We start from the raw sequence: 24,215 nt of genomic DNA, 5'->3' as shown, positions 1-24,215 counted from the left end.
CTGTGCAGAGGGCTGGGGCTGAGTAAAAGGCAGCAGAGAAACCAGGACGAGCAGCTCTGGGGTCACTGCATGCCCTGCTCCTGCTCTCTGCTCTCCTGGGCAGGGCTTCTCCCAGGACAAAGCAAACTGTGAGCTGTGCCTGCATGGAAAAGCACAGTGGGCAACACAGAGGGTGCAGCACAACCACAGCAAGGCAGGGATGGGCACATCCTTCAGGGAATTCCTGCTGGGGCTGGGAACAGGAATTGCACCCCCAGCCCAATAACCACAGGGGCCTCACATCCAGGACCAGAGGTGAAAGAACACAGAGACACCAACACTCAGTTAAGTTGTAGGAATTTATTTTAAATAACCTACAGTTGATTAAAAGGGAATTCATGATAAAAATAGAAGATACTTGTTGAGGAAAGGCTGCAGGAAATGGTCTTGCACACACACTACGCTAACAATGCCTCTAAGACTAATGATTATAGCAAAAAAAGGTTTCACATTAAAATTCTGCTTTTTAATTTTTAAAATTTTTTTACACAATTACAAAAGAAAAAAATAAAAGCCCTAAAATCTTGATTATTTTCCTTTTTTGGACCAATGCTCATTTCCCTCGAAATTTATTGACCTGTGAAACTTCTTTTTACACAATAAAATCTTTCAAGTAAAAGAGGGGAGTGGGGCTTAGAAAAAAAGGAGGGGGGGAAAGGTAAAACAGTCTGACAAACCTAAAAAGTAGATAATTCTTGGAAGTGTACAGAGCGTGTTCAGAACAAAGGGTGATGGGAATGTCATTTGTTTCCAATTTCACTTGTCCTCAAATTCCACACACATCTTTCCATCACACGGCCCCCTCCCCCCACCCGCTCCCCAAACCTACACGATCTTTAAGATCATAAAGAAAGAAAACTGTTTAAATATTTTAAAATAATTAAAAAGAAATAAAAATTCACATTTAAAATAGGAACACTCAAGTCAGGAGGCCGATTTCCCATCATGATTTGCTCTGAACAAATGTGGTGGATATTTTTGTAAATTCATGTTCCAATGCCACGACTGTTTCAAGTGACAAATTGAAAAAGATTTGGGTATTTCCATGACTATAGTGACAGCTGTAACAGGTGCGTTGGGTTCCTTAAATTTTGTTTATTTGTTAAATTCTGAAATGGGGCGGGAGGGGGAGGGGAAGGGCAGGGGTTAAGGAGTCCATTTTCTATTAAAATATAGAAGTTATTGCAAAACCCTAACTGTAAAAACGCACCAATATAATTGGATTTTGTATACAGTAGCTAAAGATTCCCACGCTCTCAGTGTGATGGTGAATTTGCCTGGCGGAAGGTTGACAAATCCCCCATCCACTTGCCCTGCCTCAAGAGAAAAACCACACAAACCAGACAGCTAGAATTTGGATCTCTGAAACATTTTTAAATAAGTTGTCCATAGGACAACTGGCTCAGCTCCTTAAAGATATTTCCAGGTTATGCTTTCTGCAAGATGTTGGCTGTTTTATCTGATGCTCACTTGCCCCTTTCCTCCCCCTTCCCCAGCATCCAAGGACAAGTAAGGCTCACAGTTTATCAATCTCCCTAAAAACCAGGCTACTCCCTTTTCCCATAAAATTCATCTCAATAAAAACAGGTTAAAACTCATAGTCTTCCTCTGCCATGTCGATAGCCCAGGCAAATTTCTCTCGTTGGGTTTTGTTATAAATCTTCTCTATAGGAATTCCCCACTTCTTACACCTGCAGGAGAGGAGATGCTGTTAGAATTAGGGATAAAAGGAAGGCCAGAGACCCTGCCCTTGTTGCTATGTGGGGGGACAGGACAGAGGTGAAGGAGTGGGGTGGGTCACCCCAGCATATCCCAGACAGGGGCTTACCAAGCAACAGAGATCCTGGGATCCAGATAGTTGAGTTTGGAGGTGCCCAAAGCAATCTGCTTGTTCTCCTCCCTATCTGTAGCCTGGACCTCCAGCTTCATCAGTTGCTCCTCGATCCTCTGCACTGCTTTCTTCTTGCTCTCCACAGTCCTGGGGTGGCAAAGAACAAAGCATTGAATTCCTAATGCCCTGTCAGCACTGTGGGAACCTAGAGGGACTCTGCTCAAGGTAAGCAATGCCACCAGCCACACAGGGCAGCTGTGTCAGCACAGATGGTGACAACAACACACTCAGTGCATGCAATTAAGAACTGACATTTTCCAAGAGGCAGAGCAGGCATCTTAAGCAGCAGTTTTGTTTTAAAGGGTTGGAAGCAACAGCCTGAACTGTTCTGATGCTACACCCACTCCCACACCAGCCCATGTATCCCTCAGCAAATCATGCTGTGATCCTGCTTCCAGAGCTCCTGTAACTCAGCTCCCCCGTGGCTGCTCTGCAGAGCCCACATGGTCTGTGCCATGGGCTTCCAGTGGGGAGTGGGGAACTCAGGGAGGTGCCTGTGCAATTAATTAATTAATTAATTAACTGTGCAAGCCCAGGCTCCCCAGGAAGGCAGCAATGCTGCACATTGGTCCTGGGCAGCAGCAGGGTGGGGGAGCACTGGCAGGGGCTCAGCTCTGAGGGCTGGCCATGAGTGACCACGACAGGAACCACAGGTCAGAGCACCCCACAGGTGGCCATTTCTTCATGCACAGAATGAAAAGGGCAAAAGAAAGCCTTCCCAAATCACAGGCCAGGAAAGTGGAATACAGGTGAAGGACCCCTTCTGGGAGCATTGCACAGCCCAGTTAACACCAGCCTTACTTTTTAGACTTCTCATCCCTCCGGATCTTGGCATCAGCTTTGGCGCTTTTCAGTTCCCTCCTGGCATCAGCTAATTGCTCCTTCTTGGCATCAATCTAGGAGAGGCAAAACCAGATGGCAGCACTGAGAATGAGCTGCTGACAGCTGTGTCAGTCCCCCCTGGGCAGCAGGACCCAGAGAGACAGTCTGTGACCATGTGCAGAATCTACCAGCAGTCAGATCCACTGCTGCAGAGCAGTCAGGCCACTGGGCACTGCACGGCCAAGTGTGGTGAGATATTGCCCTCACAAAACAGGGCTTCACTCATTTCCAAAGACAAGCTGGTGCTGGGAGCTTTCTCACACAGCTACAACCATGCAGGCTGAGGAATTGGCTTGGTCTGGCCAACAAACCCCTCCTGGCAGCTTGTTTGCCTTCACTGCATCCCATCACCACTACCAGCTCTCTGATGGCTACATGGAAGGATGATCCCTGATCCCTCAAGTAGGAATCAGCCCCAAATCCTACACACTGCAAGGTGTTAATGCCTCAGGCAGTTCTACTTCAGTAAGTTTGGGATTCAGGGAGATTCAGCATTTTGCAGCCCCTGTTCAACCACTCCCCTTAAACATCCCAAGCTCTAGGATCTAGGGTGAAGGCAGCCATGTTAGGTGTTATGGAAGCAGGGGACACTGCAGTGCCAAACCAGAACTCCTTATTGTGAAGGTTATTCTAAAACCAGACCAGGAACAGACCTAACCCCTTTGGACCTCATGGCCTTCACCAGAAACAATCTGCAAAGGAAGAGGTCAAGTCAGAGGGGCATAATGTACTATGTACCACTGACAGTGGCCTGGGATTCACACAACAGGGGTGGCTGCCCACTCCAGGTTCTTTAGGGGACACAGATCAGAGCCAGAGACTGCTGCTCTCAATTTTCAAAGGCAGCAGAACACACAGCTATAGGATGAAGGGCAGAAAAAGGGCCTGGTCTTGTTCTTTACAGGTAAAAGACAACTCAGAGAAGCCCTTTCCAGCTCACTGCTCATCTCTGAGCGCACCCATATCTGACGCACACCACCAACTCCTGACAGGGAAAAGCAGGCCCTGCTTTTACCCCAAGGGAAAGGAATGCTGACTCCTGAGATGCAGCCCTTGGAGCCCTCAGAGCTGGGCAGAGGGAGGTACCTTGCTCTGCAGGTTCATCATGGACTTCTCGAAGGTTTTGGGCGGAGCTCTCTGGTGGTTACACAGAATGGCCACCGCTCTGTTGGCACGGTTGTAGGACAGGATCTTTGCTGGGATGTTGTCATCAGCTGTGAAGGACAGGAAAGTGGTGAACAGGTGAGTTCTCCAGGGTGTGGTGCCACAGCCAGTGTCCCACAGCCACTGCAGAACCAACCTTCCCCTCCTCCTCTGTCCAGTCTCAACACTGCACTCCAACCACAGTCCCAGGGCTGGCCACTTCCATCCCAGCCCCCAAGTCCTTCTGGATGCTCCTCATCACCACTGACACCACCTCAACTCAACAAAGGGGAAGCACAGCCAGAGCAGGGGACAGCAGGACCACCCTGCCCAGGACACCACTGGGCTTCACAGGTGCAATGTTGCCCACTTGGTAAAGCTGCAAAATGCAAGGCAGCACTGCTCACAGGGGTTGTGCATGAGCAGCCAAGAAACATGGGGCTGATACACATGCACCTGCCTTGCCTGTCATCTACAGCACCTGACAATTAACAGAAAGCAAACAGATTTGGTTAAGGATAGGCATAACCTGGAAAGCACACCCCAGTGTGCTCACAAGTCAGTTTTGTTCTGCCCCAGTGCTGAGCTGCTCAACTACCTTAAAAGATTGTCTGACAGCAGATTTTTGGTCAGACCTCAGCTACCTGACATTTGCACTGGGAGAACTGTTACAAGGAAGTGGTGAAGAGATACACAGCTTGTGGCTCAGCCAAGGAAGCCAGATCTGTTTTGCAGGGTAAGATCTGTTCCCCTCACAGCTTCAGAGGCAAGACTTACGATTCGTGAGCTCCTTGAGCTGCTGCTGTAGCGTGATGGAGGCATTGTAAGTACGGAATACCTTGGCTGTCAGCCCCTCCATAAGGTCTTGAAGGTGTTTATTTAAGATACTGGTCTAAAGAAGCAGAAAGGAGATGACAGTGAGCACTAGGAATGACCACAGTGTTTGTGAAACCTCTGGATCCATGGCTGACACAGACGTGCAGCTCATGGCTGAGACCTGGTGTACTCAGACCTGACCACAACAGAATAGCCACAGCATGACTGAAACCACAGCAAAAGTGAACAAAGAACCGAGTATTAGATTGGTAACAAGTACCACAAGTGGCCAAAAAGGATTTTTTTGGTGTGGAGGTTTTGGTTTCCCGCAACAATAAACATGCCTGGACCACCACAGTGCTCCCACAGAGCTGAGTGTGCAGACAGGGATGTGAAAATCTGTCACCTCACACATTCATCATCTCTGAATTCAGAAAAAACCTCCCCAGGTCAGAGCCAGGCAGGCTCACCAGGACCAAGGCCCATTGCTTTGGGAACCTGTGGGCACAGTGGACAATTCAGACACCAGACTGAGACAGACTCTCAATGCTTTGAGGTGCTCTGGAAGAAAATTTCCACTGAAAGCATTTCTGGAACAGAGCAGCTGTTACTGCCTGGTGCAGAGCAAGCCTGTTCAGGATGCTCCACCACCCTCACCATGAACTCTGTGCTTACATTGAGGCGGTCAAAGAGGTCATCCTCAGGCTGCTTGTTCTCCATGAACAGCTGAAGATTCTTAAACACCTGCAGGAAAAGGAAACCAGGAATGTCAGGCACACAGACCAGACAGCATTGGGCAGTACTAAGTTGTAGGAAAGCAGGACTGCCAGGGAGCCATTAAGCTGCTTTCAGGGAACAGTGATGATGCTGGGTGTTACTTCCCAGCAGGCAAAGACCCATTTCTCAATGCAATGCTTGTGCTGCAGGTTCCTCCCCAATAAGATGCCCTCATCATCCTTAGGATCAAAATGCCCTCTCATCCTTTGGATAAAAATTACAGTCAGGAGACTTAACTGCTCTGGTGTAGCTGCCTAACAGAGAAAGAGACCCCCAAGCTACTGCCTTTTCCTTACTCTCCCATCATTACTTGTGCCCAAGAGACCCCTGAGCCATTTCCCATGGATTGAAGCTCCAAGAAACCAACCCTGCTGCATTGTTTCATACAATTTCATGCCAAACATGTCTCACTGGGGTAGAGAGAATAATCAAAGCATCTTTGATTATAACAGAGACCACAAATCTCAGCTCTGCATGCTGCAATTCTCCAGCTTCTCAACAACACACATTCTTCTATAGACACCCAATATAAAAAGATTTCTAGTTCCACAATACTCAACTGCCCATTTTAAGAACTGAAAAAATACCAAGAGATACCAATAAATTTAAATAGAAAAATATGTTTTCTTCTTTACAAGGGAACCAAGAATTCCAGCACACATTAATTTCCAGAGCAGCAGTAGTTTCATTTTTTTCAGTTGTTTTGCTCCTCAAGGCACCAACATTTACTGCTGGCTGTCATGAAATTACCACAGTATTATACACAGGGTATCTCACACCACAGAGTTGTGGGCCAGATGCAAAGCCCACTTTGGATAGTGCCCTCCAAAGTGAGATGATAGTACCATCAGGCTGCTGGATAGGGATTGATTCTGAAATGAGGCCAAAATCACAGCAGATTTGCAAGTGGTGGATAGCAGAAGTAAAAGAATTGACATGGCGTAAGAAGTCTTGGCTGGCAGACACCCAAGTTCATAGGCCAGAGGTACCAGTGCACCTTCTCCACAGGCTCTGGAGCAGCCAAGATTAAGATCTACTCTGTGAGGGCTCAGCTCCAACGTGACCCAAACCACTGTGACAGAGGTGTTTATTATCAAAGCCCCAATCAAACTGCTGCTCTGCCAGTGCCAGCAGTATTTCACAACCGTCACATGGGCCTGCAACTCCAGCATCTATAGGTGACAAAACCAACTCTGATGAGGAGAATGAGACCCAGGAAGCTTGTCTAACACAGCTGTTACAGTCCTGTACATCAACTCTTCATACTGAGACCACAGGGAAGAGCTGCAAGATGTCTGAACATCTCATTTGCTGGGCTGTGCCGCACCACAAGGATGTCACACTAACTGACTTATTTTCTGGCCTGGTATCTTGAGCAGTGATAAAGCAACCTCTTAATGCCTTGCAGACTGTGCTGACCACACCTCTGTGCTATGCAGTGTGTGTATGTGCTGGTGGGGGTGCCTTACCCTCTTCTCCACAGGGACCTTGTTGTAGTATCGGATGGAATCCTTCCCGAGGAAGTCGAACTCAACCACGTATTCCTGCCCATCCAGCTCAGGATGCAGCTTGATGTGCTCTACTCTCAGAGAGCAGCAGCCCACAGTGTCAGCTGTCTCCCCTTCTTCTTTTTCATTACCAGCTCTCAGGGCAAGCTACAAGAGAGGGAAGGAATTAAAACTGTCCCCAGAATAAAGAGATGCTGCAAACCTTCAGATACTGGCCTAGAAACAGCAGGGTCCAGAGGAGAGTATCTCCTTTTTTTTTAAAGAGTTTAAGCCAGCATGCTTTACTAACTTTTGCTCATTAAATAACTCAAACTGTGAGACAGGTCTGACTGACGGAAATTAATTTCAAAAAGTGTGGCAGTTTTTAAAAATTGACTTCCATGTGAACTCTACTTGAAACAATTCATATGGTTCAGTTGTTCATCCTCTGTGATCCTACCTATTCACTGCACACTAAATACATTTCAAATAGCATACAGGTTATATAAATATTGGCTTGTATAAATTATCTAAATGCTACACTTGGCTGCATAAAACCACATATTTTAACAGTGCTGGCTAAAACAATTTCTAACTTTTAAAATCTTCAGTGGTCATATGAAACCAGAATTATTCACATCAAAGTTCCCTGGTTTACATCAAGCCATTTTGAACAAAACCTGTTAATTTAGTTAGTCAAGACACCATATGCTACTAGGGAGCAGCTCTCTGGGAACTGGTTTTATGTTGCTTTAAATGCATCAACACAACTGCAGTTTTCTTTATGCTGTGGTGAAAAAATTAGCATAATTACAAAACCTCACAACTGTGACCTCATGCTGAAGAGGTGACAAACCAGCAGAAATTCCCAGCAGGAAAACTGAAGCAGCTGGAGACAAAAGGCCCACACAAACTTCCCACTAATCCAACTGGGTGATTCTGGAACCAGGCTGTGAGTTTTGCCTGAACTGAACAATGCTGCCTGAAATAGCTGTGTTTAGTACAATAGTTCATTGCTCTGGATTCCAGGTAATGGGAAGGAAAAGGAGCCTGCCCACCAGGAAGTCTCAGGATACCTTAGTAACTGGGCTCAATTCTGCCTTCAAGACAAACACAAGCGTTCCCAAGTATTCCCAGCAGGACAGGGAAGGTGAGAGGAGCCCAGGAAGGAGCCTCACCTTGTCAATGAAGTACAGTGCCACAGCCCTCTGCCGAACCTTCATCTCTTTGGATTTCCAGTCTTCTCGGTATTGATTCCGGATTTTATCTACACACTTCTTCAACCTCCGAGCTGTCTCGTACTTCTGCCAGTCCTTCTCACCCTGCAGGGAAGTTGGAACAGAGTCAGCACTACAGAGCAGGCAGAGGACTAGCTGCAATCTGCATCTCAAGGCTTTGCAAGCCCATGTGTGGCAAACAGTCTGGCTGTACAAAAGCACTGAGATGCTGCTGCTGCACAGCTCAGCTTCACACTGTGCTGCCACACAGCTGCAGGTCATTCAGATTTCCATGATATTAAATACTTCCATGGAAGCAACTAGAGAGAGACACAAAAGAACACATCTTCCCTGCTTCTCAAAATACAAATGGTTTCCTTTGCTTTATTCAGATGGCACTTATGTTCTTTCAGCTGTGTAATTAAATACCCATAAAAGGCAAAAGCAACATCAACAGTTCATCATCATTATTATATATTCAAGACACAGCAAAAAGAGGGCAGGAATTCACAGGGAATAGAGATATTTTTCCTCCTGTATTTGTAGGACAAACTCCTTGTTTCCAATCCAGGAAAAAATCTCTCAGAAAAAGACTTCATGAAAGGAGCTTAAATTCTTGCTTTTATGGACTTGATCCACAGACTGCGTATTTGCTCCCACAGCAGGAGTTTATTTTCCTTCAGTCATGAGCTCCTCACCAGCCTTCTCAGCCAGGAGCCTGGCTGGGTTTTTAATTTTACAAACAACTAATTAACAACCCATGATTAGAACTTCAATGTAACACCAGGCAGGGGAAGTTAAGGCCAAATGTATGTGAAATATCCACCAGAGCAAGACTGCTCTTGGATAAATTTCTTCCTTTTAGGTTTACACAGGTTAAAGGATTCCTACTAGAAATAACACGATGCTTTGACTTTTTCCAGATTTCTCTGCTCTCCTGGGCAGTAACTGTATCCTCTCTTTTCAAGGGGGAACAGAAGCACAGAAGCTTCCCTATCTTTTTTAACCACTGTAGGATGAAACAGCCAGGTACAGCCATACCTCCTATATCTCTCCTAACCACGAGCTACGTTTGCTTCCTGGAAATATGACCAGCAAAATTGCTTTGTTTTTGCTTTTTTAACTGGATCTTTACCTTAATTCTTGAGCTAGGGTTCAACATGATGTATTTGATAGAGCCTTGGATGTTCTCAGTCCATGACACCAGCCAGGTCACCTTGTTATCATGCCTAACCTCCTTCCATTTGTGTCCTGGTGGAGGGGCAGGGATTTTGGAATCCCTACAGAGAATCAGAAAACAGATGATAAAAGCTAGTTAAAGGAAATCCCACCAGCATCAAAACAGAGAAGGTAATAAACAGCATCACACAAAGAAAGTGCAGGGAAAGGAACTGAGGCAACAGAAATGCATTATCTCCACAAGCAGGAAACCAAGTAAATAAAATTAAACAAAGAACAGCAATGTAACTGCTACTAACATGTACCTGCTGAAGAATTACACTGTAATTGCTAGGACCAGTTTTGATTTGTGAACACTGTATGTAATAGTGTGGACACTTATGAGGGCTGGATAGAGTGAAGAAAAGCCCACCAAACCTTAGCCTTCAACATCATGGAAGACAAGGTAGGGCAACCTATGTATAAGAAAATTATTTTCTGGAAATACTATCAGGAAAGGCAGTTTAGGCAGATGTAGGCTGTAGGCGTGAGGAAGAAAATATGTTGAAAAAGTTCTACATGAAACCCATGATTGCCTTGCTCAGTCTTTGCTTGTATGACTCAGTTTCTTATCCATATGAGAACAAGAAAAGCTGCATCCCTAATTCTACATGTTTGAGTATCAACTTCTAGAGGGTTTTAAGAAATGAGCTGCAGAAAGCAAAGGGAAGGCGTGAAGCGTGCAGTGCTCACTTGCTGCAGTTTATGATGATGTCTTCGGGCATGATGCGCCTCTTCAACATCCCCATTTTGGGATGGTTCCCACGACCTCGGAACAGACCTGGGGGCTCAATCTTGAAGTTGGCAATCCTCTCCTTGTGGTTGTCCATCACACAGTAACCATACTCCTTCAATAGCCGCTCGTTCTCCTCTTTGATTTTCTGGGAAAAGCCAAAGGCAAAGATGATATGGCACAAGCAGCACCACACACACCGTTATATGCCAAGACTTGAAGCATTTTTGTATTTGTGCCACAAACTAATGCTGAAGACCCAACCAAAAACCAGATCCCCATCATTTCAAGTGTATTAGACTGGCCAGAAAAGCATTCATAAAATGCACACAGCACAAACAGGAAAAGGGGAAAGAATGCATGAAAACTCTCTGAAAAGTTGTATTTGAGGGAAACAGATCAGTGCTGCTGAAGGCAGCTACTATTTTGCCACAATAAAGGGGTGTATCTCTATCCATATATCTCAGCTTCAAGGGTGCCCCCAGCACAGCACTGCTATTTGATATTTTATACTGAGCATTTGACATCCACTGGACTTCCTGTCTTGTGTTTATGTATAAAAATTCTGTGTACAAAAGACTTCAGTGTTTGAACTCAGCATCAGAAAGCAGGCAAAGGAATGTCTCCAGGCTGCTGCATGTCAAGCCTGTGTCAGCAAATGGTTTCACAAGCAGAACACAGTCTTCTAAGAAAGAATGTGCTGAGATTTCACTGCATACTTATGTGCCTGAACTCTAATTATATAGCAGGAAAAATAAAAACACTGCAGCTCAAAATAAAACATCTGACCCACAGACAGCACTGCTGCACCAGCTAAGAAACAGAAAAAGCCACTTCTGCTCCATTTTAAGAGCTACCATGGACAGGAACTGAAGGGCTCACCTACATTTATCAAACAGAAACAGCAGAAGACAAGGGCTCTCCATTTTGATGGAATCCCTCTGATCCCAAAGGCTGTAATTCCAAGCTGCCAGGCCCTTCATTCAAAGGACAATTACTAGAACATTGCAGAAGATCAAGCTGAGAACTTGGGGAAAGTTTCCACCTTCCAACATTCATTGCAGTTAATTTAACTCTTAACCTATGAGACACGTAGCCACACTGCTGGATAATAAAGTTCATTTTTAATTCAAAAAACAGCATTACTTGATGTTTAAGATTTCTTCTCTCAATTTATTCATTAATGGCATTGCTGTATCCTTTCCACCATCCTGATCTAAGCCATCCTTAACTGACTATCCACTGCTCATTATTTCCCAGGGACCAAGGAGCCCAGAGGCAGCACCTCTGATTCTCTTTATTGACTTAAGCAGTTACTTAACTTTACTTAAGCAGTTACTTACTTAACTTTCTTTCCCTAAGCAGGATCAGCCCTATCAATATCATTTCAAGTCAGGATGAAGATTCAGCTGTAAACACAGTGCTCTGCCCTACCTAAGCTGCACAGTGCACATGAAAGCAATAATCTGAAAGCTGGTGAAAAACACTGACATATGCACAGCAAGGGGAATGATTGCACAAAGATGTTTACAACCATGAAGCCTCCTAGAATTCCCACTGGTACCTGTTTTTCCTCCTTGGACATCTGTTTCCTAGCTTCTGATTGAGCTTTGAAATACTGGCTCATGTGGGTGAAGTCACACTTGCTGAGGTTGGTGATAGTGCTCTTCTCTTCAGAGGTCATTTCCTTGCAGAAGGAAAGCAGTGCTTTAAGTTTACACACACACAAAGTTTTCATGCATAGCAGAGCTTACCCTACTCCAGGCAGCCTAAACAGGAACAACAGGCAGGTTCTCACAATAACCCCCCCAGGAATCCCCAAATTCTTGCACAGGCTCGCTCCAGCTGAGGTCAAAGAGGAAAGGACAAGCAACAGATCCCATGGAGCACTGGCCTTGCAGGGCTCTGATCTCCCCAGGCACTGGGCATACTGCACCACTTCCCAAAGAACTCCCACACCCTGACTGGGACTGCTGAGGGATGGGGAGAAAAACCCAGAAATATATCCAGGAAAACTGCACCAAAGTTATCGAAAGGCTTGCTGTTATGGATGATGACCAAAGTGAACATCTCTGGAAGGGGTTTCCTAGTAGCAAATCTGGCTCTTACACAAGGCATTAACAGACAAGTCAGCTACACCCCATGGTGCTGCAACAGAGGAACCTGACTTTGCTGGTTTAGAAAGGCATTTATGGTGGGGTCCTTCCTGGTGAAACTACAGGATAAATGGGAAACTTCACAGCTACAGTCTGAGGCAGCTTTTAGTTGCCTCAAGCCAACTTTTGTGTGCATGGAACAGCAGCCCCTTTTCACTGGTCAGTGCTGAGGAGACACTGGCCATGTCCACAGTCTCTGCAGCCCAGGACTATGTGCATACCTTTCTCCAGTCCTTGAAGAAGTTTTTCCTGAAGATCTCCTTTGTAGTGTACTCATGATCAAGCATTTTTGCAAAGAATGTGGCAACTTCTTCTGCTTTGGTACTCAGCTTCATGACTTTACCTACAAAGAAAGGTTTTGTTCTTAAAGAAAATGGTAAACAGGAATCAAAGTCATAAAGAGAACACAGTAACTACCCTAAAGGATTATATTTTTACTAGGGAGAAGTTTGTCTTAAAATGTTACATAATACAGCAACTTGAATGGACAAAGGAAACAGAGGAGCACAATTGCCTGACTTCCACCACAAACATTTTGAAAAAAATTTCCTCTGGAATCTAAACATTAAAAAAAGCACCAGCAATTTGATGTGAGGCAGGTCTGGGCTGCAGGGCAGGAAGGGGAAAAGGCCTGCTGCAGGAAACCCTCTGCTGAGCCACCCCCGTGCTGGGCGTGCTCCTGGGGAGACACTGCTGTTTGATGTCAAAAAGCCAGGGATTTTATTAAATTTCATATTCCAGCACTCAGACATGTGGGAAAAAACAGTCTCTGTATTCCTTTTCAATGCACAGACAGACTTCACCTTGGAACACCCCCTCCAGCCTTTAGCTGCTTGCAGGCAGGAAGAGCCCTTCCTCTGGATGCTCTACAAATAGGCTGGAAAGAGATGCCAAATATTGAACTCTCCCTTCATTGCAAGGAAACGTGTCAGGGTTCTGCTAATTGTTCCCTCTGCTGTGGGAATGCACTCCTGCCTCTCCAAAGCAGGCTCAAAAGGCAGTCATTTTTAAGAAAGACTGAGCTGTCAGTGAATGGAGGGGTCACATTCCAGCTTCTCTGCATGACTGCAGCACAAAGTGGAATTGCTGCAAGGGGAGACTGAAGCACAAGGGAAAGAGGCTGCTGCTGCATTGAGGCTGTGCATTCAACATCTAACATTCCTATCGAGCATTTTTTGGTCCTGACTGCATTCCTGATGAAATGTGGGGTGCCAGTGATCCCTCTGAAGGATTCTGCATGCAGCTCACATCTCCAGCTAGTTTAGTTGCAAGAAATACTTAAAGTTCCAATGCTTGGCCGTCAGTACCTGGGGATTTTTAACAACCATTTTACTGCACACAAGTGAACACAGGAAACTGCTCAATCTGTGCTCTTGGAAAAAAAAATACCATGCTTTGGGTTTACTACATATTTTCAAAAGTTGCATCATCTCTAAAATTAAAGCATGGGAGTCAGCTAAAAAGCCTTAGGATCTATAAAGCCTCGTAAAACAGGACTTAGCAAAACGTCCTCCCAATGATCTGAGAATATTCCACAATTAAATTAAACCAACAGTAACTCTGCCAATTTTTAAGCTGTAACCTAAAATACAGCATTTGTTTGCTTATAACAGGAAATGGGGGAAGGGAGACACAGCAAGGGAAACTGTTTTTCCAGGCTGCAATTTCAGCTTGACAGAGGCTATCGAGTTAGTAACATGTTATGGGGCTAAAATGTCTGATATTTTTCCCAGCTAGCTGAAGGCTCAGACACCTTTATCTAATAACTTGAGAATATATTTCATTGGAAACAATTTCTTTTTTTTTTTTTTTCCCACAAAGATTTGAAAAGACTCTTAGTGACAGAGCTGGTAAAGAAAGGATTTATTGCAGAGCATGAATATTAGTTACCTGATTTAAAACTGAAATCCAGAGAGCAACCAGGGGACATAAGAAGCAGAAGAAACCCCATGGCCATGACTGCAACTGCCACCACCACTCTTACCCTGCCCCATCTACAGAAAAATGTGCAAGTCAGAGCCACCTCTGGCCTGTGAGCAGTGACTGGTTAACCCACAGGCACTGGAAAAGGATGGCTTTGGCATTTCAAGCTCCTTCCCCGAGTCAGTATTGCAGGCACTTCCAAGAGCCCCAGCAGTTTTCATGTGAGATGAAAGCAGGCAGTGAATCCCTAGGCCAGGGACAGATTCCTCCGGTGTGAGCCGGCTGCTGGCCAGCCACAGCCTCATTACTGGGCTCTACAAATCACCCTGGGATAATCTTGAAATGAGACAATGCCTTGTGAGCACAGACAGGCTCTCAGCAGCTGCTGTGTAAATCAGACATCTGATTTTTTGCCTAGTTTCTCAAGGAAGACTTATGGGATGTCTTTATTTGCCAGACCCCCTCCCTGCCCAGCCCATGACTGTTGAGCTTATTGATGAATTTCTGTGATGACAGAGGCAGAGGTTGCAGAAATCCCTGCAGAGGCTCTGTGAAATAGATGGCTGGAGAGATGAGGAGCTTATTGCTGTCTGCACCAAGGGATAGCACACTGCAATCTGCCCCTCCCCTTCTCTAGACAACAGGAGAGATCATGCATTTTTCAGTACAGGAAAACAATTGCCAACTTTGCATCAGTTCTTACCAAACCCTAAGAAAGAAGGCTGCAGACACCCTTGATCACTGTGCTACTTGCTTGGAGATGGCCTTTAATAGGCTACAGCATATTTATTTCACTACTTTGCTGCTGAAAATGTAATGCCACCTATTCCTCAGTATTTCAAAACACTGTGTCATGTCACATGAAAACAGCACGTTGCTCCTGGAAGAGTTCCATGTGCAGATGTCCCCATCACCAAAAATTACATTTTCATCCATTCAAATACCTCCCACTTAATTCAATCCTGGGTTAATTTGATCCTTCATTTAACATGATCACAGAAAGGAAACACACAGGTCATCAAGTCCAGGCTCCAACAGGCATCACATCATATAATCCCTTCCACATGAGCCTCTACCAGCCAGGCAGCCCAGGATACTTAAATCCCACACCAATTAGTTCTACCACAGGCAGTGGTCAGGGAATGGGACCATGACTTACATGAGAGGGCTGTGTCCTTGAGGCCAGGGTCATCCCATTCATTCCTACAAGATCCTAATCATCTGTACCCAAATTCAATTGTCTTTTATTTCACTCATGCCACCAAATGATGATGAATTTCACAATGGGTGATGGCAGTTGCTGTTCTTGAGGTTAAAGAAAACAAGAGCAAACCTAAAGGTGACCAGTGATGAGGCAGCTACAATTACATATTCCACTGGTCACTGCTACTCTGAGGCATCAGACACCCTCATTCTGCTAAGGAACCTGAGAGATTCACCCCCATAAGGGACTGAGAGCAGGTTCAATCCCTGTGTCACTCCAGTGAGCAGAATTCAGCAGGCTCAGGTAAATTCCTTTCCTTCCACAGAGCTCACTTTGCTGCTGAGGAGCTGATTTAAGTGAATCACTACAACACAACCACCTCCTCAGCTCTTCAGTCCCCAGAAGAACACTGCAATACCCTAAGATGTTTATTTCTCTTCCTAGCTAGTAGAAACACAGATTAACTCACCATCATAATAAAACTTGACATTTTCAGGCAGAGGTTCATATGGTGGAGCAAATACAGGACCTTTGTGCTCTAGGAACTTCCATTTGATGCCTTCAGGATAGCGCTCTTCTTCCCACCTTCAAGAGAGAAATATGAACCAATACAATTTTAAGCTCCCAATCTTCATTTTATTACTGTGTGGGTATGAGAGTATGCTAAACCAGCAAGAAATCACTGCTTTGTCAGGTACACACCAACAACAAATACTCAATGTACTATCCCTATTTAATTCCTTTTGTTCCTTCTTTTTCTTTTTCCAAAAGCACAGTCATAACCATGAGCAGAACAACTTGGGCTGCAGATTATCTGATGCCATCCTATTCCTCACCTCTCATGTGCTCCTCTTTTCACAAAATCACACAGCTGAAATTGCTTAGATCTTAAGAAAATAAGACTTGGACCCTGTAAAGCAGCTAGGATCATGCCAAATTAGTTTCAGCTGTGATCCAACATCAGGTCCAGGATGCCTGCTCAGCAAAGTCAAACAATTGTGGTATAATATGCAGCTGCTTTCAGATGTGGACAATATGCCATTAAGGGCAGAGATAAAGAAACAGATGTTCATTTATGACCTAAATGAGAACAAACCTGCTTGGACAAGAACAACTAAAACTGCTCTGTCGTTTTAAATTCATTCCAATTCTCTGGGTAAGAAAAGCATAGTTGAAGAAAAACAGAGCATCCCAGAAAACTGCATGTTTGCCTTAAAGACGCTCTATAAAAACAGCTCTATAAAAATGCTTTGCAAGTGATGCATTTGGTATCACAACACAGCAAGGCAGGCGCCACCAATCCCACATTCCAAGGGAACAGGGTCAGCAATTCATCTGCAGAGAAAAGGGTCCTGCCAGGCCAGGATCCTCCCCCCAGTTCCCAGTGCCCAGGCCACTGATTCCACACTCCCCCTCTCCAAGCTCCTTTCATGATTACCACGACATTACTGCTACATGCTGCTGGCACAGGATTCCCTGCTGGGAAAGGCTATTTCACCTTAGTGATCAATCAACTGGAAGACCATTAACCTGTCACAGCACTCAGTCTCTGAATTGCCCAGACAACTTTGTTGAGCAGCCATGACAATAAAAAAAAAGGAGTTTAAGCTTCTGTCTGGTGTCAGCCCTAAAGAGCAGCGTTGCCACTCCAGGTGCCACAGCAGCTGAGGAAGGATGTGCATGGACTGCCTGCATCTCAGGAGTTGTGATGCACTGACTGATTGCTTCATCTCTACCAAGATAGAAGTCACAGCATGGAAGATAAACACTGTACAGAGACAAGAGTTTCTGCTAGAAGACACTCAAAATGCTTCACTCGTGTCTGTACATCAACAATTTAGGAACAGCAGCAACACAGCAGCTGGCTGGAGTTTGAAAGGCACCATCTTTGACCACACCACTGAATCTGACTTCTTCTGATTAGATTCAACAGCTTTAACAGCAAAGCACCCAAACCCAGCTACAATACAGACCTGCATGTCAGACTTCAGTCCCTGGCTGAAAAAAGGGCTTGAGTAAACCATGTTGATATGAGAAACCAATATTGACACAGATTCCAAATATTTACATTCCTAATGATTGTTGAGCTTTGTTTTGTTTTTCTTTTATTAATTAGAAGCTAGAAATATAAATATTTTGTCAAACATAGGCCTAGGTTCTTCCACCCAGAAGCTCCTTTCAGCAAAATAAATCTAAACCACTCTCAGCCAGAATAAGCTTCTTCTCTCTCACAATGATCAATTTTATTCCAGTAGGAATAAAATAAGGGCATCATTCACAGTAGTTACTGCTTTTCAGGACAGGTTTGTCATTCTTGTTTTTTTAAATTTATTCCTCTGGTATTTACTTGGTGAGAAATTCAGTACCTCTATCCCTTCCTGTTCTTTTACAAAGGATGCATGTAAAAGCAGTATTAGAAAGGCAGCAGTTTAAACAGATAGTAGAAGGACATTGTGCCTTCTGGGAAGGCTACAAGGAAACATGGGATTCATGGGTAGTTTCTAAGCTCAAAACTACCAGAAAGTGTGCCCCCAAAAGACCACAAACCATCCCCAATCCCACCTCCACCTTCCTACACATCACACATAAGCATTAAGACAAAAGATAAAAGTGAGTCTCCTGAGTGTAGCTCATTTTTCATCCTCATTTAGTTTCAAGCAGGAAAAGCATTACAGCACCACTGCCCTTGGCAGTTTCTGGTTCTAAAGCAATGTTGTACACATGATTTTGTGGGAGAATGCTGCTTACTGATTCCAGCAACAACTCATCAGTCATATAGGCTTCTTAATTAAATCCCACATCAACCCTGTCTAAATATGCCAGGGTGGCTCAGGAAGGAAAAGCTAGAGAATATCTTTCAAGTGGAATACAAAGAGAGAACATTCTTGGGGGAAAAAAACCCAGAACATACCTCAGGGATATGTTCTTTCAAGGAAATGAACTTGCTGTGACACAAAGTGGGAGAAGTGCTCCTAAGGTGCACTTCTGGATCACATTGTTCACATGTTGGTGGGGCAGGAAAATGACCTCTGCAAGAGCTGCACACGGTGATGAATGAGGCCAGTGCCTTGGGGATGTCTGCATCAAGCACTCACACAAGTGAGGATTAAAATGCTCAAGGCAGCAAGCACTTGAGGAAACAGCCAAAAAAAGGTATCAGACTCTCAGAAAATTGACTCAGATGGAACACAAAATGCCCTTAAGAGAAACAAGTGAAGTGCAGATGAAACCTTGTCCAGCAGAGACAGGCTATACAAAGCTGCAGATGGATGACAGCAACATCAGCAGAAGGAATCAGCTACCTTGTGCCAAATTCTGTGAAACATGCTTTCCAAGGCACTTTTCCTCAGCAGTAAGCACAAACTGCAGGGCTTAACACCACTACAGGGGCCTGTGCTGCCCAGGTAAGTGAGGGGAGAACAGCACAGCTTTCCAGTAAAGGTCTGCTCTTCAAGAATACAGCCCACAATAGAAGGGAGCTGGGATAACAGAATATTGTTAGACAGAACCAGTAAGGGCAGCTGAGACAAAGCCAAAAAGACAACAGATTGTTAAGGTTTAAAAAGACCTTCTGTAGCTTCCTATTGCTTTGTATCCCTGTAGTCTGGGAATGTTACAGCACATTAAATATGCTGTCAAAGGATTCGAGAAAAAAGCGGATTGCTCAGGAAAAAGGGGAAGTTTTGGGGAGAGGCTGGAAACCCAAGTTTCTAAGGGAGTATTCAAGTATGAAAAAGATTTGCAAGTGCTGATGTTCTGAGGAAGTTGTGACAGTCAAAGAGAAATATATAATAACTATAAACACTACAAAAGATTTTTTTCTTTTTAAGGATGAATCAGTAATAGTGTCAATGAAGGAGTAAAGGATTGAACCTGACAGGATTGAAGAAGATTGCAAAGACTTTCCCCAACTCTACAGATCTATTAAAAACAGCCAAATGATCTGAGAATAGATCAAGGAAACATCCCTGAAAGGTCATAAAAATACATTACAGATGGGCAGAAAACACACATACTTTCAAGAAGTACATATGCACTAAAATGAGAGAAGTACTAAGGCCAAAACTTCAAACAAACAAAATGGTAGCTCCCTCAAATCTAGAAATAACAGATTAAATTACTATGGAGGGTTAAAAAAAAATCCAGCAGGTTTCTTACACAGAGCACTACTGATGCATCACAGGTCTGTCTTCCAAATGAACCACAAAGGTCAGACTTATTTAAAAAAGGTTCTAAAAAATTTAAGAGTGGGTGAAAGTACAACTTCAGTGATGTTACTTAAGGATCCTGGGCAAGACAGAAAGTGTTTTTCATTTAAAACTCATTTTCAGAAATAATTTGTCAAACAGGCTGAGCTAACTGGTCACTTGATCAAGTCTCACTTTTGTGCCAGAGGCAGGAGCAGTTTTGAGAGGCACAGCTGACACCCACTCATGCTGTACCTCTATGGAACACAGATAAGTTCTACTAGAATACTGCTTAACCCATCTGCACACATTAATATATTCCTTAATCCACCTGCACCTATTAATATATTCCTGCTGACACCCCCAAGCCTCCAAGCTTTCCTACTGCTCTGAAGGGTTTCAGCACAGAGCAGCTTCTGGGCACAGGAATATTGGGATCTGATCATTATAGGCAGCCTCTACATGACACAGATAGGAAAAAAAACCCAAACCAACCACCCAGACAACCCCACAAAACACTTATTTCCTGTTTTAGGGATATCACTTCTACTTCAGAGGATGAACACAGTGAATGAGATATTTATTTAGAGCTTACCAGAAAGTAAGCCAATTATTCAGAACAAATCCTCATGAATCAACAGAAGAGAAAGCCAGATGTGCTTATTCAGCCAGCATGGGAGGTACAGGCAAGTCCAGGTGCAGATGGGAGCCTACAGCACTGACTATATATAGTTACCATTTCCATTTTTGCTCCTCTTCTTTTTTCGGCTTCTTTCTTTTGTCTGCTTCAGGGACTTTCTTATCTTTGCTCTTGACTTTCTTTGCTTTGCTGTCCTGCAAAATGAGTAAGATGCTGTTAGAACAAGCTACTATACTTCCCCCCTCCCCTGAAAAGATGTGTTAAAACTAAAAGACTCTCTCTTGGGGTATATAAGAGCTGAATTCCTGTGGCTTCACCACATAAATGTGCTCTTAGATCATCCCATTAAGTCAAAGTCTGCTGATGGTCCCACTCAAGTTTTCAGGCAAATTCTTTTACTTTACACTGGGGACATGCTAAATGTACACAGCCAGTTATCACCTGATAAGGGGCAAGTCTGGGCCATGGGAAGGGAATTGTTGTGTCACAGAACCTCCTCCCTGGCCTGCACTGGTGTGTCTGGTCTGGCAAATGCTGCAGAGCACAAGCACCATGGTCAGGTGGCTTCTGGGATTATCCTGGTGCATGGTCAGTGTAGGGACACTTCCTTTGAAGGGAAGAATTAACCCCATGGCCCAGAGGTGCTGCAACATGTGTCTCACAAGGGGGTCTTTTGTGGTTTGTCAGTCTCAAATCATGGCTAACCTTTTCCAAGTCCCTCTCCAAAGAAATTTCCACCTAGGCTCCATCTAAATGCTTTAAGCTTCCTTTTAGCATCTAATCTCTTTTCCTGTTCCCTGCCTCTGAACCCTGCCACATCATCTGTGCAATTACCACATGTTGTGAGCAAGGCTCCCCTGCCCCCTGCCAGCTCCTTAACAGAAGGACTGTGAATTGCCTGGAACAGCCTGGAAGTTCATGTCCTGGAGGCATCTTCTCCACCCATTGTTTTACGGGTTGGAAAGAAAGCTTCCCTGACTTTTTATAAATTACTGTTCAGATAAGTTAATATCTGCACATTAAGTGGGGATCTGCCACACACAGCTCTGTTCCAGACAAAATCAGATTCCCCCTGTTCTGCATAATCCCACACTAAATAGCCTGGCTTTTCTTTATAAAAATAAACTCGTCTGTCACATTACCTCTTCTTCCTCTTGTTTCCTTTTCTTTGCTTTCTTGATGTCTTCTGTTTTGATTTTCTTGGGTTTGTAGTCAGCACTAAGAGCAAAAAGACTTGCTGATGAAATTGATCCATTTTCCAGTACAAATAAGAAGTCATAGACATACAAAGTTTACGTGCACAAGCTTGCAGCATAGCTGGCATTTTTAATTTCTAAAGAATATAATTTATACCCTGCTCTTTCAGAAGACTCAATAATCCCAATCCAGCACAACAGCCTTGAAAACCTACAAGATGTTATTATCAATACCTCTCCACAAGCTTCACTGCTGAACCAAACATCTTCCTCAATGAAGAATCGATTCAAAAGCATTAGCAGCCACTCAGTGATTCCATGGGATGGGATAAATGGGTATAACCTTATTGGCATGTTCTATCCCAACTCTCTTTCCAGTCATCAGTCTGGGACCTTGCCCACAAGACTCACTCTTTGCACCCCCACTAGTTCAAACAATAGCGAAATTGAGTACTGGCAAATTACATAAACACAACCTCATTTCCAGTGAGGTTGGAAAAGACCTCTGAGATCATCCAGTCCAACCTATGACTCAACACCACCTTGTCAACCAGACCAGGACACTGAGTGCCACGTCCAATCTTTCCTTAAACACCTTCAGGGACAGTGACTCCACCACCTCCCTGGGCAACCCATTCCATGTCTAATCACCCTTCCTGTGAAGAAATTCCTCCTAATGTCCAACCTAAATCTCTCCTGGTGCAGATTTAGACCATGTCCTCTTGTCGTGTCCCTTGTTGCAGGGGAGCAGAGCCTGACCCCCATCTGGCTGCACCCTCCTGTCAAGGAGTTCTGGAGAGTGATAAGGTCACCCCTGAGCTTTGTCTCCTCCAGGCTGAACCCCCCCCAGCTGCTCCTCATTGGACTGGTGCTCCAGACCCTTCCTGAGCTCCACTGCCTTCTTCTGGACTCCCTCCCACACCTCGATGTCCTCCCTGAATTGAGGGGCCCAGAACTTGAGGTGCCCCCACCAGTGCCCAGTAAAGGGCCAGAATCACCTCCCTGGTCCTGCTGGCCACACTATTCCTGACACAAGCCATGTGCCATTGGCCTTCTTTGCTACCTGGGCTCATGTCCAGCTGCTGCTGACCACCAAACCCAGGGCCTTTTCTGCTGGGCACTTTCCAGCAACTCTGCCCCCAGCCTGGAGCACTGCAGAGGGTTGTGGTCAAAGTGTCAGAAGTGGCACTTGGTCTTGTGGAACATCAGTGCTGGTGGTCTCAGCCCATTGATGCCCATGACAGTCTCCAACCACCACATCTCCCACCTGCCCTTCTGTTTGTAAACAGCAGGTCCAGCAGGGTGCTACTCCTGAAAGGCCACAGCTGTCCTTACCAGCTGAGACAGAAAGTTCTTTTCCACACACTCCAGAGACCTCCCAGCCTGCCTCCTCCTCTCTGCTGTGTTGAGTTTCCAGTAGGTATCCAGCAGGTTAAAGTCTCCCACAAGAACAAGAGCTGGCAGTGGTGAAATGTCAGCCAGCCATTCATAGCATAGTTCATCCACCTCTTCATCCTGGTTGGGTGGTCTGGAACAAGGCTCCCAGCAGGATTATCTGCCTTACCAGCCTTCCCCTTGATGCTGATCCATAGGCACTCTACCTTACTGTCACTATTCTTGAGCTCTAAGCAGACAGAACACTCCCTAACGTACAGGAACACCCCAATTCTTAATCTCTCCATTGCAGATGTGAGAGGGGAAGCCATACAAACCTAGCAGAAGGCAGCAAGTGATTACACAAAAGAAAAGATGTCCCACCCATGTCTCTTGGAAATGACAGCTGTAGGGATGGAGTGCTGCCGTGCTAAAACCCTTCCAGGCCTTTGACTCCTGCCTGCTAATAAAGACAAACTACCCTGAAGAGCTGGATGGGCACAGCACAGATCCCAGTGAGATGGAGCTGAACTTGTATTTCAGGGGTTCCTGTGTCAGGAAAACATCATGGGTGTTTCTCTTGGAGACAACAACCCTCAGCATAACTTGTGACACATTGAGACTCCAGGCAAACCACGCCAGGCAGTGCAGGCAAACCTCCCCCTGCCTCCAAACAGGCTGACAGTGCATTTTCTACCTCTTGTGCAGTCATTTCCTTGCCCAACAGAAACCACTGCAGCCTCTCAGCTACGTTAATACCTCACATGCTCACATTTCTGTTTTACAGTCTTCATCAGTCTTTACCTGCCTTCTGGGGTTTTCTTTTTTTATTTACTAGTTCTGCAACATTTCACAGCACCATCTGCAGAAGCAGGTAAGTGGCATTTTGCCTTGCACAGCACAAACACTATCCCTGCCCTGCTCAGAGAACTTGTAACAGCATAGGGAGTCTGGTCTCAGACCTCCAGTAGCCATCTCAAGAAGTCTGTGCTGATCACTTGAAATTCCACCTGCTCCCTCAATATTCTTCTTTTAAAACTAAAGGCAAACATCCAAGTCACCAGCACCCACGCTACTTACTCATCATCCTCTCGAGGTCTCTTCAGGGGTTTGGAGTCCTCTTTAGGAGATGCATAAAACCCATCATCATCTGGTTCATCTTTAATACGTGGTGGACTACAAAAAGAAGCAAAGAAACACAGTTCTACTTTCAAAGATGAAGTTTCTTGGAAACCAGCAACAGCTAAGTTTTAAGAAATAATAATCTGCAAAATGGGCACGTCTTCCATGGGATGTGCTGCCATCACAAGACAGCAAAGGCTTTAGATGTGT

At 44.9% G+C, this 24,215-nt stretch overlaps 1 protein-coding gene across 2 annotated transcripts in view; it reads right to left on the bottom strand.

Annotated features, from left to right (window-relative positions):
* Positions 1–319: 319 nt before the first annotated feature.
* The window catches only part of TOP1 (DNA topoisomerase I), a 66,072-nt gene continuing 42,176 nt past the window's right edge, over positions 320–24,215 (bottom strand). Inside the window, exons 6-21 of one of the 2 annotated variants that reach the window (XM_071446502.1) lie at positions 23,964–24,059; positions 21,456–21,531; positions 20,410–20,507; positions 15,956–16,071; positions 12,581–12,702; positions 11,768–11,890; positions 10,164–10,351; positions 9,388–9,532; positions 8,214–8,357; positions 7,018–7,203; positions 5,447–5,515; positions 4,733–4,847; positions 3,899–4,026; positions 2,732–2,826; positions 1,868–2,017; positions 320–1,730 (exon numbers count right to left, since the gene is read on the bottom strand). In XM_071446502.1, coding sequence (XP_071302603.1) covers positions 1,628–1,730; positions 1,868–2,017; positions 2,732–2,826; positions 3,899–4,026; positions 4,733–4,847; positions 5,447–5,515; positions 7,018–7,203; positions 8,214–8,357; positions 9,388–9,532; positions 10,164–10,351; positions 11,768–11,890; positions 12,581–12,702; positions 15,956–16,071; positions 20,410–20,507; positions 21,456–21,531; positions 23,964–24,059 — 1,954 coding nt within the window. In that variant the 3' untranslated portion in view covers positions 320–1,627. The remainder of the gene's footprint in view (positions 1,731–1,867; positions 2,018–2,731; positions 2,827–3,898; positions 4,027–4,732; positions 4,848–5,446; positions 5,516–7,017; positions 7,204–8,213; positions 8,358–9,387; positions 9,533–10,163; positions 10,352–11,767; positions 11,891–12,580; positions 12,703–15,955; positions 16,072–20,409; positions 20,508–21,455; positions 21,532–23,963; positions 24,060–24,215) is intronic. The other variant, XM_071446503.1, reaches the window with a different exon arrangement.

The sequence above is a fragment of the Agelaius tricolor genome, unplaced genomic scaffold (genome assembly GCF_023055355.1).
Source record: "Agelaius tricolor isolate 1412-34295 unplaced genomic scaffold, bAgeTri1.0.p SCAF_23, whole genome shotgun sequence".
NCBI lineage: Eukaryota > Metazoa > Chordata > Aves > Passeriformes > Icteridae > Agelaius > Agelaius tricolor.
This window is presented reverse-complemented; position numbering and strand designations above follow the sequence as displayed.